General features: G+C 36.9%; 1 protein-coding gene across 2 annotated transcripts in view; it reads right to left on the reverse strand.

Annotated features, from left to right (window-relative positions):
- The window catches only part of LOC135211017 (polyunsaturated fatty acid 5-lipoxygenase-like), an 81,159-nt gene that overhangs the window by 44,612 nt on the left and 17,593 nt on the right, over positions 1-18,954 (reverse strand). The window contains exon 1 of one of the 2 annotated variants that reach the window (XM_064244040.1): positions 13,200-13,996. The exons of the other annotated variant lie outside the window; for it this stretch is intronic. Within the exon in view, the coding sequence (XP_064100110.1) occupies positions 13,200-13,802 (603 nt within the window). The 5' untranslated portion in view covers positions 13,803-13,996. Of the gene's footprint in view, positions 1-13,199; positions 13,997-18,954 lie in introns of those variants that run through there. 2 annotated transcript variants of the gene reach the window in all.

Genomic DNA, 18,954 nt, shown 5'->3' on the forward strand with positions numbered 1-18,954 from the left:
TCATGTAAGCCAAGGAGGCGCCCTGTCACCCACACGACTTATTTTTTCCGTGGAATGTTAGCAGAACCGCCCATAGACGAGTCGCCATCGTGGACTGAAATAGCCAACGACAAATCCCTTGACGAGGGACATATAAGACTTGAAAAATAAGAAAAAACAAAACCTTTGAATCAGTGACTCATCATTATAACGACAACGTGACTTCATGCATAGTATATTTCAATAATTGACGATCCATACCTGTACCATGTTACATTTATAAAACAAGCGTAATCAAACGTTCATAAATCTAGCTATATTTTACTAAATGAATGAGAATATGTCGCACAAACTTTACTAAATAAAAAGGTAAGGTACATTATCAAAGCTTAGGAATGCTTACGCTCAAGATACCTTCAAACACAGAGATATCAATAGTACCTCATAATTTAGATCAGTGCCACTTATATTGGTGTACCCTTTTTCGAATTAGAAAATAAGTGCGTAACCTCGAAATTAAAGAGCAAGCAAGTGAAAAACAATGAAATAAGAAATATCAAGAATTCGCGCAATTAAAAATACAGAAAACGCACACACACACATACACACACACACACACATATATACATATATATTATATATATATATATATATATATATATATATATATAATTTATTAATGCATCATATATGTACACACGCACAGTATATTATATATATATAATATATATTATATATATATATATATAATATATATATATAAAAGGAACCCACATTATAAACATTATTACACATTATTACACCAGAGGAAATACCTCACCTTTATTCGGTGCGGATAAAAACTTTTTCATACAACGTATTTAACTTCACTTTCATTTGCAAGACATTTAAGGAAAAAAAACTACAAATATAAGACAGCCTCATTTTCCCACTTGTCGCTTCTTACATCAGTCATGAGTCAAGCTTCTTTAAATGAAATGTAAATGAGACAGTTGTGGAATACAGAACTTAGGTCAAAAGCCAAGCACTGGGACCTGTGAGGCCATTCACACTGAAAGGGAAACTGACATTAATAAGGTTTGAAATGGGTAACAGGAAGGAAACCTCGCAGTTGCACTATGAAACAAGTGTTAGGAGGGGGTGGACAGCAAGAAGGAAAAGAGAGACTATGAATGGAGGCATAGTAAAAGGAATGAAATGGGTTGCTGCTAGCTGCAAAAGAACCTTACGTAATGCCTATAGTGCATCGCGTGAGGTGCACTCACGGCAGTACTCCCTCATTGGGGGCAACAGTTGTCGTCGTCCATTTATCTCTCAGGGGATCCGCTGTTAGTGAAAACGGATATATGTATATGTTATATAATATATATATATATATATATATATATATGTGTATATATATATACATATATATATATACACACACATTATATATTAAGATATATATATATATTATATATTGTTATAAAATTCAGGTGTTCTGCTATCTTATAACCCCTACTGATAAATTCAACACGGGAAAGCGCTTGGTAATGATCTCCTGCCTGTCCTTTTCCTGTCGTATTCGCTTATATAATGAAGAATGAAGCACGGGAATTAACTGTGATTTTGTATGCATATATATATATATATATATATATATATGTGTGTGTGTGTGTGTGTGTGTGTGTGTGTGTGTGTGTGTGTCTGTGTCTGTGTGTGTGTGTATGTATGTATAAAAATCAAAGATTCAAGAAAACATTTTTTTAACCTTTTGTTTTGAAGGGGATTGATTCCGAGGATTGTAGCCGTCATGGCCATTTGAAATTTTTTTTATTATTTTCATTCGTGTTTATGCCATTATTAACATCACAGTATTTGCGTCACAGAACCTCAGGAAAAGAGAGTATGTAGTTTCCCTACACTGTATTTCTAGAACTTTTTATGTACCAGTTTGAATATATAATTCACTTTGTTTACCATTTATCGTATTTGGAATAGTATGCCAACTTGGGCATGCGCAGTGCTGTGCAGTTCATCATTTGCAAGAGGCCTTCAGTGGACAGGTGTGGGCATTTATTGCTTGCATGCACAGTGCAGTCGTTTGGTTGAATGAGAAACGAGTTTATAACTCGTCAGGCGAGTCACTTCCCTTGAGACAAGGACTAACGCCAAACGTTCGGGCCTTTTACGCAGTTCAAACCTCATGATCGTTCTCAGCGCATATTATCATACTTCAGAGATAGAAATTTCAAGTAGTCGGTTGACCCGGAAACATTTCAGAAGTGTTTTCTACGATATTCTATCTTGGGATAGAATTACGCTCCAATTTGATTATGGAAGCCTCGTTAGTTTCGATATCAGTTGGATTATGGAATCGGTTGTGAGTCATGTTCCAAGGTTCCTTCTCACTGTGTCCTTTCAAGTATTGCCCCAAAATGATTTTGGTCATTTTTTATATCCTTCAGAGGATGTAATTCACTTGGAAGGCAAATGGGGTTTCTGTTGCATAAAGATGAAAGCCGCATTGATCTCTCTCTTCCTCTCTCTCTCTCTCTCTCTCTCTCTCGAGAGAGAGAGAGAGAGAGAGAAGAGAGAGAGAGAGAGACGAGAAGGGACGAATGAGAAGACGTTCTATAAAATCCAGTATGTCTCCGTGGATCGCAGCGTGGGTGGAGAGGGAAAGAGAGATAAAAACTTTGTAAGACTTGAGGTATTTATTGCCTCGTCAATATGTATATTATCAAAATGGGAGGGCTTAACGAAGGTAATCCCCATCCAGCTGGGGTGAAACTATTCATAAGACTGTGTGTGTGTGTGTGTGTGTGTGTGTCTCCACTGAGTAAATAGATGTACCCCGATCATTTGTGCTTTAGTTATTTTAGACTGGTGGAAAGCTGAGTTTATTTGCATAAGATGAAAGAAATGAAAAGAAATTACCTATGAAGAACTAGTATCCACCCATTTTGCTGCCATATATAGTATTTAGAGTTTGAAGGTACTTCCAGCGTGTCATTCATTTAGAACCGCTATTTTTCTTCTTGTTGTAAAACCTGTTGAGTCCTTCAAAGTGCAGCAATGAAGTAAATGAAAACAGACGAATAAGGCAAAGTTCATTTTCATTCTTGGTTGCATAACCACACATACTTATTAAGGCATCCAATACTAAGGCCATTAAACGAAAATTGTGATAGGGTTTTCATGAAACACTGTTCACATACACTGCATTGAAATTTTCTTCGTTGTTTTTGGAGCAAAAATTTATCACAGTAGAATTTTTTTGCACAGCGGAATGAGCAAAAGCATACTCCGTAAAAACGTAATGTTGATGTTCAGCAATACTTAATATTTAGGAATTACCAACTGTGAAGTTTCATAACACTGAATGTTCACGTCTGTTGCTTCTCTTGTGTTGTCTACAAGCCGCCGTAAGGTGTTTCCTACCTCAGCAGATTCGATATCTTCCGAGTGGATGGTTTGCTTGCACGCACACATTGATAAAATGCGCACCGTTGATATACGGTGCGCATTTTACCCATGACCCACCTTTTTATTAAATTCATCTCTCTCTCTCTTTCTCTCTCTCACTCTCTCTCTCTCTCTCTGCTCTGCAGATATGGGAGTGTCTTCGAAAGAAGCCCTCTGCAAATCACTTCATATCGTTTTGTTTTCCCTTGGTAGAAATTCATTACAGTTCCGGAAATCCAAGTGACGAATGCTAAGGCGAGGAATTCCCACTGACGTCATTGACACCGATTCCTCCCTTTCTGAATTCCGTCACCCTCTTAATCTCTCGGTGCTTTCTCACGTCCTGTGGCCTTGAAATCGTCAGGCAAGAGAACAGCTGGTTCCTCCTCTCTCTCTCTCTCTCTCTCTCTCTCTCTCTCTCTCTCATAGACATCGAGTGGTCCTTTTCTGAACCTGTCACCCCCTTCATCTCTTGATGCTTTCACACGTCCTGTGGCCTTGAAATCGTCATACAAGAGGAGAGCTAGTTCCTCTCTCTCTCTCTCTCTCTCTCTCTCTCTCTCTCTGGCAAAATTCAACTAGCTGTTTGTCATGTGGTCTTATATTCAATTACAATTCAGTTCATGGTAAGAAATTCATGTAATTTTACTTTGTTACCCATTCAACGCCTACTTCATCTCAAGAAGTAGACTGAAAACATCTTAATAACCGCCCCCGCCTGCCGTTTATTTCTTGATGATAGAATAAATTCTTCAGAGAGAGAGAGAGAGAGAGAGAGAGAGAGAGAGAGAGAGAGAGAGAGAGAGAGAGAGAGAGAGTCAAAGGAAAATGTTACTCAGAAATCGAGAGATTCTGCTCGGTTTTTTCGCCTTAGTATTATCGAATTAACTGCTGTTTTCTGTTTTTCTAAAAGCAATTTCGTATATGTTCGGAGGTGCAGATTTAAGGTAGTATGGGGATTATAAATTGAAATGTTGCTGAGAATGAGAGACAGAGGAAAACGTGAGAGAATATGCACTTTTGCCTTAAATGACCAATCCTCTTTAATGGAAAATGCGCCTCAAACTTAAATTTGTTGCCCCAAAGAATATTGAATGTTACTAGTTTTCAGCCAGACATCGGTCTGCTGTTTGCTAAATAGGCCGCACTAGAAGGAAGTTTAAGAAAGTGAGATAGGGTAGCAACTGGTGCATTTTAGAGTGCAGGATACTACCGTCTGAAGATCATACAGTCCTAGGAAGTTCCCTGGTGTCCAGCAGATCGCGACAGAGGAGGTATTATATACTTTCAATGCTGAAGTATGCAGAATTGAAGTTAACTATAAATGATAGGAAGGGGGGCCGCACAACTGACGCTGGTTTAAATCCGATAAACGGTTGTAGAATCAATCGCTACAGTGGAAGGAATACCTTGGAAAAACGGAATCGAGAGTTCATGTAGGAAATGATGGGTTTGAAGGGGTACATTTCTTCTTGACCAACTTGTTATTTTCCACATTCAGAGGTGGAGAGAGGAAATCGATGAAATGGAGTGACGGCTTGTAACACACTTTTCATCAAATGTTTGTAACGTCCTAGAAGAGTAAGAGTTGGTACAAAATAGAGCTCAACAACTAATTATAGTGCTTATGTAGCGGCATGGAAGCTGCTATTAAACTGCTGATGTCAACACAATGGGATTGCCCTCGATTCAACGATCTTAGGGTGACCATTTTCCATAGACACTTTTTCCCAAGTAAAGTCTGCTGAATGTATGCACTGTACATATGAAAACAAGGCGATGCATACACACACACACACACACTCTTGCTTATATTATACTATATTATATTATTAATTATAACTACCAAAAGGAATTATAATTTATAAGTGTTTATTCACCGCCCAGGATTTGAATATGGTCATTTGGTTTAAAACGATAGCAGCCAGGTACTTTGTCCACCTGGATATCAAGATATTATTTTATTCTGAATAGAGGAAACCAAATCATCTATTCAGACATCTTTCTCAGCGTATATGAATACAGCGCCCAGAATTGATTACATTTCGTCGAGATAACAAACTATCTTACTTTTACAAGCAAACGGACGGGGATGAAATCTCTTGATAATGCACTTCCTCAAGAGTATGAAGTCATACTGATATCATTCATATTGGATAAGATAAGATAGTGATCATCTTAGGGACTTTTCCTACGACTATCTACACATTCATTCATTTATACATATATGCATGTATGTATGCATATATATGTATGTATGCATATGTATGTATGTATGTATATATATATATGCATACATACATGCATATATGTAAATGAATGAATGTGTAGATAGTCGTAGGAAAAGTCCCTAAGATGATCACTATCTTATCTTATCCAATATGAATGATATCAGTATGACTTCATACTCTTGAGGAAGTGCATTATCAAGAGATTTCATCCCCGTCCGTTTGCTTGTAAAAGTAAGATAGTTTGTTATCTCGACGAAATGTAATCAATTCTGGGCGCTGTATTCATATACGCTGAGAAAGATGTCTGAATAGATGAGTTGGTTTCCTCTATTCAGAATAAAATAATGGTTGAATAAAAAACTGACATTTTGTCTTTTTTAATGTGTTATCGCCTTTTCTGGCAAGCGTTCTCCCTCGATCAAAATTAATATTCCTAAACCTTTCAACTCTATAGTAACCGTTATAACGCATGGTTAATAATATGTCAATTAGATATTTTTCCTGCTGTGCTTTTGCTATCTGCATTTTACTCTCTCTCTCTCTCTCTCTCTCTCTCTCTCTCTCTCTCTCTCTCTCTCTCTCTCTCTCTCTCTCTCTCTCTGAGTTTATAAAAATTTCTCCATACTATATATATATATATATATATATAATATATATATAGATATATATATATATATATATATATATATATATATGTGTGTGTGTGTGTGTGTGTGTGTGTGTGTGTGTGTGTGTTTCTGTGTGTTTGTGCGTGTATTTGATCCTAATTCTAGACTATTTTCGAAAGGCAAAGTAATTTGAAATCCCTTTTATATTTCTGAGGATATATTCAAATAAAGATAATTGTATTAAAATAACATCTTGTGTTAACAGTAGTATTCGAGATAGCCGTATAACCGATAATCCAGATGAAAGTTTGTTCGTTCTGATTAACGTGATATAAATACATGAATACACACATACATGGGATTGTGCTAGTGCTGGTATGTGTTTGTGTTTGCACCATAGCTATCAAGTGCAGGAAATGATGAAAAATCGCAGAGCTAGTGATGAATGAAGTCCTTGATATATAATTATTCAAAGTACAAAACTAACTTACTTATCAAGAGTCCAGTGGACTCTTAATTCAGAGTTTACAGGATACAGCAGAGATAAGTGAGTTATTACTATAATTGAAGCGTAGAATCTTTTTTAGACCAAGATAAACGCCTTTGTGGCAATATCATTTCCAAATTTATAATGGCATTTTTACTCTTTATTAATCCTGTTTGATATATTTTTTCTATTTTTTATTTTTTCATGACAGAGGTGTAATGTATGAATGTATTGTATGAATATGGATTCTAAATAGTACAGGTATGCATATCTTAAATAAATACAAAAATAAATCGTTAGCATCAGGCCCACCTGGGCCAACTGATATCTTCTAGATTAGGGTGCCGAGCACCTGCTGCCCTTTAGGTAAAGGCAAAGGCTAAGTTCATTATCTTAGAATTATGGCCTTTATTCAGGATAAGCACGAGAAATCATTGGCAGCAGGATGTTGGATAAGAGTAGGGTGCTGGATGTTTGGCCACCTTGGTTAAAAACCAGTAAGCAGTGACAGGGATCGTTTGCTGTAGTCAGCTAGGAACTGTACTCTACGGGAACTGGCTATCCTTTGATATTTTTAGCCAGTGAATTTCCCTTGGATTCTACCACATTAATGGATAGACAACATTTAGAAATATTGCACAGCTCTGGGCACAAAAAGAAAGGATAAGCGCAGAAAAACTTCAGGGAAGAGATAATACAGAACACAAAGTAGAACATTCTGAGTACTTATAACTAGAAAGTGAAGTTAAAGCTCAGGATGGGATAAGACAAAATATCTGGAGAAAAAAGCCGATGATGCAGATAGAGCTAACATAGTTGTTAGGGTATCCCACTGATTTATTAATGTCCTCTTTATGGGGAAAAAAAAGGAAAATCCCTGGCCAAAGGAGGAATGCCGCGGTAATAACATCAGAAGAAGAAAGATAACACAGAGCGTGACATTTTTTTGATGGCATAATTAAGAGATATGAGATGGATAATCCGACTGATAAACTAGAAGCTGAACGTACTAATGGTTGAATTCAATAATAAACTCACCAAGAAGATGGAAACCACTATGACGGAATCACTGCAGAGATAATTATGTGGAAAACGACATGACATCTCGCATACTAATTAGTTTCTTTTGCATGAGACAGAATGAGGCAACAAGGCTGATGTTTTGGATTTAGAAATCATGGTCAAGGCGCCAAGGAGAGGTGACCTAACTTGATGTTGTGACTATAGAGGCACTGTACTTACGTAAGTTGTGATTCACATATAAAGTATGTGTGTTCTGTGTAGGCTAGAGAAAGAAGTTTATAAAATTCTCAGAGGTGAATAATCTGGTTTCATAAAATGCATGAGTTACACAGAAGAAGAAATATTTGTGTTAAGATATATTGAGCGACAGTGCATGAAAATTCAAAAATATGTTTCTAACGCAGTGGTTCCCTACCTTTTTCACTACTCTACCCATTTACTGACTTCTCCAAGTTTGTGTTACCCACACAATCAAATGTAATTGCAGCAGTATAGATTCTAGGAATCAATAACAAAATAGATAGATAAGGGTTATTAAAATCATACTGCCAGTCAGATAAAGTTGCCAATTCATGTTTTTTTTTTTCAATTTTTAAATTTTAAGATACAAATTATAAATCATATAGTAGCTTTCCATTACCCACATAGATTATCCAAATTATCCACTTGTGGGTAATAACCCAGAGGCTGGGAACCACTGTTCTAGAGGTTTCTGTTCGCACGAGATGGCTTTTCGCAGCGTCCGCAGCCCAGTATTCCTGTTATATTAGCTATAGGAAGCTAATTGAAATTTCCCATGAACAATGCAGAGGCAAGTTAATTTTCATGTTTTGCTGAGCGAATTTTCTGTCAACATTGGGTTGCTACGGGGAAACGATGTTAACCTTTGTTGTTCGCTTGCTACTTGAGCATTATTTTAAGGAAACTTGATTCAACATTATTGCTTCAGCTTTTAAAGTCACCCCTGCCAGCGAATGTGAGTCACAGAGGACGTATTGAACCATCAGCCCAACCTCTCCAATTCTTTGTTTATTTTCATTTCTTTCGTTTTTTGCTTAACGGGCATTTGTAATATCCACGAATTTATTGCGTAGCTCATGGTCACTTTGTGACGATTAAGTCTTTAGGTCATAATAGAATGTTGCTCACGCTCGCACACACAAAAAAAAAGCACAAACACGCACACGTACATACTTTCTCTCTCTCTCTCTCTCTCTCTCGCTCACACACACACACACACACACACACACACACACACACACACACACACACACACACACACATATATATATAATATATATATATATATATATATATGTGTGTGTGTGTGTGTGTGTGCGTGTGTGTGTGTGTGTGCGCGCGCGCGCGTCCTTACCGGTCTCTAGTATGTACTTCTTAGAATTTAGAATACGATATCGTCAGAATGATGTCATTATTACTTCCTTAGTATTGTCGTCCAGTACTTTTTATACTCCATATTTCATTGTGTAGACATCTACTGCTGTTTGATGTATCTCTTGTTATAAATGAATTATAATATTCATAGGCACAAACAAATAATTATGTACAATTAATCCACATCAAGAAAGTGCCAAAAGAAACACTGATCTCTAGTTTAGCCCGTTCGTTTCGTCCTTTACCTCACTTTGACTAAAGCAATTAATGAGCAAGTGGTCTCCAAATCACAAATGAAAGATTGAGAAGTGTTTTTGTTGAAGTTTTTAAGTTATCGCAATCAATCTTTTGTATCTTGGATCCTCTTCCTAATAAATTGCTATCGTTATGGTCCGGTGTAGGACGAAACAGTCGAACTAAACCAAACGTTAGCGTCTTTTTTCCCTTCATGTAGATTCATGGTAGCCTACATTTATTATTAGTATGTGTACTGCACATACGGTTATATTTATGTGCTGAATAGCTGTTCCATAACAAAATCTAATTATAAGCTTGATCCGATTTTATGTTCTGTCGGACTTAATTTTTGTGAATGAATTAGATGTGAGGTTTTGTTGGGCCTAAGCAGTGGGCAGACGGAATTTCTGAGTTGTTAAAATTTTGTTTGTATCCAGAGTCGTAAGAGATGTTCGTTTTTCAGGGAGGTGATTTTCTGTGAGTTTAACGCAGGGATTTGCTTTGCCTGCGTTGCATATTGCATGGTTTTTGTGTTGCATCGCAGTTAACTCTTCAGCTATAGTCACATGCATCGAATCTCAGAAAGGAATTTCTCGGTAATGTGTCAGAAAAAACAAAAAACAAAAAAGTTGAGAGGATGATATTATGGTTCAACATTAATGGTAATTTTGATCCACTGCTCTTTGTCGCTAAAAAACTTCGCTAATTCTACGTCAAGAGGTTGATATCTGACGTCGTAAATAGATTTTTCTTGTATCTACGTTGCTTGAATTTTTTATCAATCCTATCCGTTTTGGTTTCAAAGTTTACTCTCTTATATGGCAACAGAAAGCGACATTTTCTCGAAAGCACTTCTGAACAAGCATATCCGGTATGGGCGAGTGTCTGTGTGGGTGTTTTATTACGTCGTTTGATACTTTTTTCCTTTATCAGCAGCAATAAAAGTGTAAATGAAACTAGAAACAGATTAATTTCTCATAGATTTGTAGTAAAAATGTTTCATATTTATGGAATATGCGTAGCTAAAAGAGACTTAAAATGTGGCGTTATTATTGCATTTATAGAAGTTTGTAATACTTGTTTGGACACACCTGGATGGTGAGCGAAAAATATTATAATATTTTTTGCTCTTTAGTTATTCTTTCTCTTCACACATTAGTTTTTATGATACAAATTTCACCCCTAATTGGCATGGTAGCGAGATCTGATGGTTCCTCGTCGAAGAGATTTGGATCCAACAGAATGCCGACAATACGTAGAAACAAAGGTCATGGTTTACAGTGATTGTGATATCCCGCTCATATTCCTTGCTTGAGACAAGTTCAGGGAGTGACTTATGTAGAGGTGTGAACATGGCTGTTAACTCCATTTGTCCCCATAGATAAAAGAATAACGCCGGAAGGATACAGAACTAACAGAATTCGGAGGTTTTAAAGCTGCTACACTGACGACGTTGAAGTGTAATCTCTATCTATGCAAAATAGATGATTTGAAAGTGCCTAGGACCGAATTGCATTATGAGAAGAAGTGGAGGAGTTTCAGATGAGAGCCTGCGCGCATGCTACGAGCAATAGTTCTAGAAAGAGCCAAGCAATATTTAATTGTTATCGCAGTCGAACTATGTAACATTTGAGTAGTTATCGTAGTCGAACTATGTAACATTTTAGTAGTTATCGTAGTCGAACTATGTAACATTTTAGTAGTTATCGTAGTCGAACTATGTAACATTTGAGTAGCTATCGTAGTTGAACTATGTAACATTTGAGTAGTTATCGTAGCCGAACTATGTAACATTTGAGTAGTTATCGTAGTCGAACTATGTAACATTTGAGCAGTTATCGTAGTCAAACTATGTAACATTTGAGTAGTAATCGTAGGTCAACTATGAAACATTCCAAGTCCTGAACTGCTGGTGAAGGAAGAGGAGTTGTGAATATCCGCCACATGTTGATGACAGAAGCATTGACTAGAGAGGATCAAGTGCTCGTATTGAATTTCATCGTTGGGGGAAATGGTCGAGTCACGTCGTCTGTGTGCATTATGACATTTTCATGCACTGTACCTCAGCTTTTTTGAGACCATTGTTGACTGGACGATCTTCAGATAATCTTCACACGCATTATATCAGGAACGGAAATGCTTCTGGAGCACCTTAAAAACAAAAGTATTAATGGTTCAGTGGCCCGAACGTTTTCTCTTTCCTCGAATGCTTAATGTCTGAGACATTTTATCATATTATTGCTTTGTGAACAACCACTGGTGTATTTCAATTTAGCTTCCGTCACTGCACATTAACCTCGACTATATTGTTAACTTGACTGTAGCGCACACGCAGCATCAAGAAAACAAGTTTCAAATGCAATTTTAAGTTGCAAAGGAAAGTTCGTCTGCTTACGAGGTACCGGTTTCCTCATTTGTTTTCACAAGCATATCACTTCAGCAATGGGTAACGACAGCAATCAGAAGTATTGCTGCTTTATATTTTAGTATGCTAATATTTTGTTGAATAGGCCGTGGTTCATTAGATATTCAAATAGCATTGTCGTCTTAAATTTTCACATCTGACTGCCTATGAGTTGCTTTATTTTCCTACCTTTTCCGATTATGCGTATGAGGATAACACAGGGTTAATGGAGTTATTGTAAAGCATTAGGAAGGATTCAGGGGATACTTTTCATATCAAGAAAAGTGATGAGGATAGATGAAGAACATTTCCTGAGTGTAAATCTTAGTAAACTGTTAAAAGTACAGTTCTGAAGAGGGTCTTATTTTATCCTCAATTCCAAAGAACGTGAATGTTCTCCATGACGTCAAGAAACTCGATGCTAGCATAAACGTAACTGTAGTAAAACTTATGAAAGATATTGGTTATTCTCAAGGCATATTTGAAACGCCTTGTTAGTGCGCTAGGTAGCGCACCCAAAAGCGCTGAGAGAGAGAGAGAGAGAGAGAGAGAGAGAGAGAGAGAGAGAGAGAGAGAGAATAAGCAGCCATATAAGTTAACCTCGAATAAGAGTATCGAGTCGGTTCCGCGAGATGGCAGCACTTCATGATTCCCAGAGTCAGATCCCGGGCAGCCTCTTTTCCAAGACCTGTGACGCAGGATCGAGACAGCAATTCATAACAAAGTGATTGTATACATTCTTGATTTCGTATGTAAGAAATCTGCCATTGGTTGCCCCGTTCCTGTTTTAGTATCATTCTTTGCATTCTTGATAACGTGTACAGTAACACTACAGCTAAATAAATTTATATTCTAAGCAGTGAATTACTTAATGATACGAGAATTCTCTCTCTCTCTCTCTCTCTCTCTCTCTCTAGCTCTCTCGTGCACACTGACGTTCGCACAACTGTCACCGAATGCTAGTAACTGTGTTTGTCAAAATAGGTTTTGATTCTTGATAGTTGATGGTGTTGAAGAGGTTCGGAGTTCGTTTTTAAAGAAGACATTCCCGATAGGCAAACTTCGTGAGGGAGAAAATCTTTACACTTGGGGGTGTAGCTACCAGTGTGCATTACCAGAGGTAATTTGCACTGGTACAAGTAACTTTCGCAAGATCATGGGAACATGGTGGAGCCTTTGAATAATTAAGGCTTTATGTTAGGTTGGAATGACCATATCCCGCAAAAATAAAAGAAAGTGAGAGTTAGAGTTATTTTCGTTTCTTTAACAATGTATAAATTATTATTATTGTTATTATTATTTTTGTTGTTGTTGTTGTTGTTGTTGCTGTTGTAACAAAACTGCTAAAAATTAATACTAGTATAAAGCAGTGAAAGAAGAATACTCACTTGCATAGGTCCCCCTTCAACGTTCTGTTTATAACGGTAAGACAGCCTCTTTTCCCCGAGTTCATTCATTCGTTGGTTCCTGAATATTTCTGGGGTGTCTTGGGGAAGAAGACAGTCGTTTGACGTAAGTTTCAGGCGAAGTCTGGAGGACGACAGCCACCGGTGTACAGGAAACACTATTGTATTTCTTGTAGCAACTATGGTGATGCAGAACCGGTCGACGTACCAAGCAGGTCCAACGCCAAATGTTTCGATCCAAAAGTCAATGCTGGTGACATTTTTGAGGTCTGGAATGCCAGAGAAGCTTTTGAACTTGCACGTCTGCCCTTTGCTGTTGGTAATGAGTCTGTTGTTGAGGCGTAACGTTGAGGAAACATTCCCCTGGTCATCAGTGAGAATGAGGAAGACTTTAGAGTCGGTACCCGCCCCGCGGCGGTCACCTGTGACCACTGTGACGATGATGTCGTGTTTGATCTTCTTCTTAGCGGTGTTGGCTTTGTCATCTTTACTGCCATTGCTGTTGTTGCTGTTGTTGCTGTTGTTGTTGTTGTTGTTTTCGTGTCCGTTGACAATGTATTTACGTTGATTAAATGGGCTCTTCATTTTGATTAGTGCTGATTTTACTTGTGCCGTTTTGCAAGTTCCGGTAATTTCTTTCTATCGAGTTATACTATTTGCAGATGCTAAAAGCTCGCCGCTTTCAGTGGATATAAATAGACGCCTTAAATAACTCACTACGAAGAACTTTCCGGTAGGATGCGAGTACTACCACGTCTAAGATCAGACTCGCCCGACCGATAGACGGCATTCCTTATATAATTTTCTTGAGAGACAAGTGCGTAGTGGCACTACTGGGCTCGCAGGAAGCCCGGTTACCACAAATCATTTAATTGTGAAGTTATAAAACCGATTCATAAGACATTACATATAATGTATGAATGACATATTAGGTGATGGATGGGATACAATGAACTCTGTTATTACTCGGATCGAAGATTTTATGTCCTGTTGTCAAAATAAGTTTAACAAGAAATGGTATAATCGCCTCTCACACAGCAGAGTTCTGGCACTGTCATACATGCATCTCATTGTTTTTTTTTAGGATATGATTTGGAAACTCACGAACTTGACCGTAACCTCTCTCTCTCTCTCTCTCTCTCTCTCTCTCTCTCTCTCTCTCTCTCTGGATCATCTTGTTATTGGTAGTACATATACCCGACGCTTCACTAGCGAAAAACTGGGAGATTATGATCCCTTTTGGGGAAAACTCATCGTGCTTCTATTATTTATCAGCCGATATGTAATTGGTTGTTAGTCGACTGCTGTGAATCTCACCTGGTTGTAAAGATAGAGAGGAGAAAAATAACATCCATTATAAGTGGTTCGACAAGATTTTTTTCAAGGCACAAATAAAGCAAATGATATATTATCAATACTGCCAAATGTGACTCTATCGTGGTAGAATACGTTTATTTATTCTCGCGTGTTTTCGACTTAGTTTCATAAACCAGAAAATCGGATATCAGTATTGTTCATAAATCACAGCCAAATCAGAATTTATTCTTTCCCCACATGATGCTATATCATTCAAACCATTAGAAGGATTAAATTATCAGTCTCATATTCTCCCTTTCTGTTTTATAAACTAGTGATTCTCGTTGCCTCTTTCTTTATCTCTCGATTTTCCTTAACAAAGTGTCAGTAACGCAGCTTACAGGCATAAGCGAGCAGGGAAAGTGTTACCGGGTCTGGGGGATGGGAGACCAGGGAAAGAGTGTCCCTGGCGCATATTCCTGAAGTCTGGAAGAAAATGACCCTCTCGGATATTAGAACCAATCACAGTGTGATTTGGAACGGTGACGTCGTGAGACTCCGCCCTCCTAGTATCTGTACATCAAAACCTGTGCATAGCCTAGGTTGCAATAGATATGGTAAATTTGCACTTGAGGACTTATCTGTGCTAAAAGGTAAATATTATGTTTTTGGGTATATTTTTCTTTTATTAGAATGAATTTGCTACACATTTCCGTTGGATATTTTTAACAGATATGACTTTTTTTTAATGATTTCAACGTAGAAATTACCCTAGCCTAACCAAACCCAACCACCTAATCTAAAATATAGATCTATATTTCCTGTCTCGCACCATGTATACTACTTCCGAGCGTGACTCTTATCAATTGTCTTCTTGCTTAACCTGACTTTAAATGGGTAAATTTCAAAAGCATTGAGTCAAAACTACAAAACAATCATAGAAAATATATATGTATATAAGCAGCAAAGAACAAATCAACTTGCAGTGGAAATATATATGATCAATAAAGCAAAATTTGTGCATGCTGAAGGGTGCAATGATTCCAATGAAAATTCGGTTAAGGTAACAAAAATCTTAACTTTCAGCCCATATTGGTCTACATCATGTACTAAATGCCTACATGTCTAGGCCAATATGAGTAGTTAAGTAATTTCAAGGAGTAAAGTATTATGTAATGAAGCAGCCGATTGCCAGGGGGATCACAGCTCTTCTTTCTGCGTGTTTTTCATTGAGCAATGTTGCCAGCCATATGCCTTGCGTATCTCAGTACCTTTTTAACAACTATTATAAAGATTATATTTTCAAAACCAATGCTTCTGCATTAATTATGTAACGAAGCAGCTGATTGCCAGGGAGATAGCATGATGGTTATTAGTCGAGGCTTTACAACGGCGCCCCTTAGTCACATGAGGTATTTTTTATTTGTTAAGCTCTTTAATTCTCTTTTGTCTTTTCTTCCACATGTGATTTAAGGTCTCTTTTCTTTTTTTACTTCGTTATGTTCTTCTTTAAACAGGAATTTGCCAATAATATCACTTTCATTTTCTTCATATGGTTGCTGAGGGTCAGTTATTCTAATTCGTTCTTCCCTGTAATCAAAACAATGTAATAGAAAATGAAATATATCATCTTCTATGTTAACACAAAAAGGACAAAAGGTATTCCCATTCTGGTGTCTCTTTATTAAATTTAGCTGTAATGAGTTGGTTCTTGCTATAAAAAGAAGTATCGAAGCAAAAGCGTTATCATAAATTTTTTCTTTTATTTCACTTTTCCACTTCTCATTTATATTTATATGATCACTTTATTTTCCATGTCCTCTTTCCACTTCACTGTGTCCCAGATTTTGGTTTTGTCCTTAATTTCTGTTTAGGACATTCCTTCCAGTTTTCTTAAATTGATTTTAATTTCTTGCATGTACTTTTCCACTGTTTTCTACCATTTTATCCTTTCCTTGCATATCTATAATTATTTTCTTCAATAACTTTTTTCGTCCATTTATAGATGGAAGATGCTCCTATCTCCCCCCTTAATGTGGCTACCACTGTATTTCTATAAGCCCCATTCTATATTCTTTGCAATTTTTCTATTTCTGTATCTATTGAATTATATATATTATTCCCATATAAGATAGATGGTAGAGCTATCTTTTTCCAGTACGTTTTACCTATGAGTACTTTGTTGCAACTTTTCTTTCACCGAGTAGGTTAGGTTGGCTAATTTCTGTGCTTTGTCCATTATGTCCTTTTTCTGTAGCTTGAATACATTTCCAGTATCGTTTATCATTATTCCTAAATATGTTAAATTATCCCGCACTTTTATATCCTCAATCTCTTTAGGTTTTTCCTTCATATTGAAAATAATGATGCTGCTTTTCTCTTTATTTATTTCTAGGCCACATTTATTTTCCTATATCTATTAAAATTTGTATATTTTTCTTTGCATCCTCTATATATCCTGCAAATACGTACTAACCCTTCATCACCGAAGAATAGCGTTCCTATCTTGATTAATTCATTTTCGAATCCTGCCCCTTCCTCCTCCATTTTCATAATTATTAAATATGTCATCAATTTGAATAGTGATGTTGAACCTGTGCACCCTTGCATAATTCCACTGGTTATTTCCATTTCCTGTTCAACTCCCTCCCCTAGGTCTATTAAAGATAGCCCTTCTGCGTGTTTTTCATTGAGTAATGTTGCCATATGCCCTCCGTATCTCAATACCTTTTTATAATACATAAGCGCTAGGGTAGATATTAGCTGGTACTACGTATTTGATACATATTTTCTGTATACATCTATAATAACTATTTTTACCAATATTATAAACTATTATATAAGATTGATATAATTACAAGCCAACTTCTATTCGCCCTGCAATCTCCAACGCTACAGAAAAACTTATTTTTAAGTCACCATATAAATATGTGGATTCTAAAGGATTGCTTGCTGATAGTCAATATGTATATCAGAAGCAGTTGGTATCTACAATGCTCTTTTAGACTTGACATGCCATTTGCAAGGGAAGCTTGATAAAGGTTTTCAGTGTAGAGTAATTCAAATATATTTTAGTGCTGCTTTCAATTTAGTAAATCACAAATTACTTATTTATAAACTTCAGAATCTTGGAGTGGGTTGATATGTTTTAGGTTTACTTGAAGGTTTCCTTACAGGCAGGCAGCAACGAGTTTCTGTTGATGAGACCTTTAGCAAACCTAGATCTGTTGTGTCTTGAGTTCCACAGGGCAGTGTTATTCATCTACTGTAATTTTTAGTGTATTCAAGTGATATAGTACTTGGCTTGGAAAACAAGATCGTTCAGTATGCCAGTGATGCTACACTTGTAGGTGTCATAAAGTCTCCACGTATGATAAACGAAGCTGCTCTTAGTCTCCGTTGGGACATGGACTGAATTAGTGAATGGTGTAGTGGGTGGAGTATGAGGCTGAACTCCAGTAGAACACAAACACTGTTGATTAGTAGAGCTCTTACAGATTTTCACCTTATCCTTCCCTCCAAGTCGATGGGACGCTGCTGAATAAATCTGAAGTTACATCTATTCTAGATGTAACTTTTGATTCACATCTTACTTTTGAGAAACATCAAAAGACGGTGTCAGTAAATACCGTACGAAAGATAGGTATTGTATGAATGGCCTCGTATATTTATAACAGTGATAAAATCAATTCACCGTGTTGTGGGCCATTTGTATGTTCTTTACTAGAATACAGTTCTCTGGTGAGAATGTCTTCATCTGCCAGAGATTTATCTCTTGTAAATAGAGTGGTTCGTGTTGATACGTTTTCGTTTCCTAATATTAGCAATTATGGCTTGGACAGCAGCACCAATATGCTGTAAATGTGCCTTGTTGACGAACTTCTCAGTTCCATAGGTCCTTTCTTCCTCACTCTGTTGGACTGTGGTGATGTTTTGCAATTGGAACTTCAAAAGTTCAAGCAAAGATGCAATGCATTACTACCATAAAACTACATATTCTCCTTGTCTTTTAATGCGTTGTTATCTGTTCATTAATTTATTTTATCTTTTTGTATTTCCCTTCATCTCCTCTTACGTCATCCTAATGAACACCGTATTCTTTGAAAGCTTAAATTTCATGTCATTGGCCCCGTGTGCTTTTTACATATGAATAATAATAATATTAATAAAGTAGGCTAACGGAACAGGGCAATGAAAAATACAATGTACCTTTTACTATGAGAGAATTTTAATAAGCCTTAGGTAAATTTTACGAATCAGTTCCTGGAGTGGATGATGTAACCATAGTCAGTGTTTAAGCATGCCAGATCTTTTAATTATGCCTTATTAACAGAATTCTCTGAAAACATATCTTCCCTAAGCTATGGGAGATGTTAAAATTACTGCCATTCTTGAAACCAGAAAAAGATCCATTGAAGACAGGGAATTATTGTCTCATTGC

This window comes from Macrobrachium nipponense, chromosome 4, assembly GCF_015104395.2.
Source record: "Macrobrachium nipponense isolate FS-2020 chromosome 4, ASM1510439v2, whole genome shotgun sequence".
Taxonomy (NCBI): Eukaryota; Metazoa; Arthropoda; class Malacostraca; order Decapoda; family Palaemonidae; genus Macrobrachium; species Macrobrachium nipponense.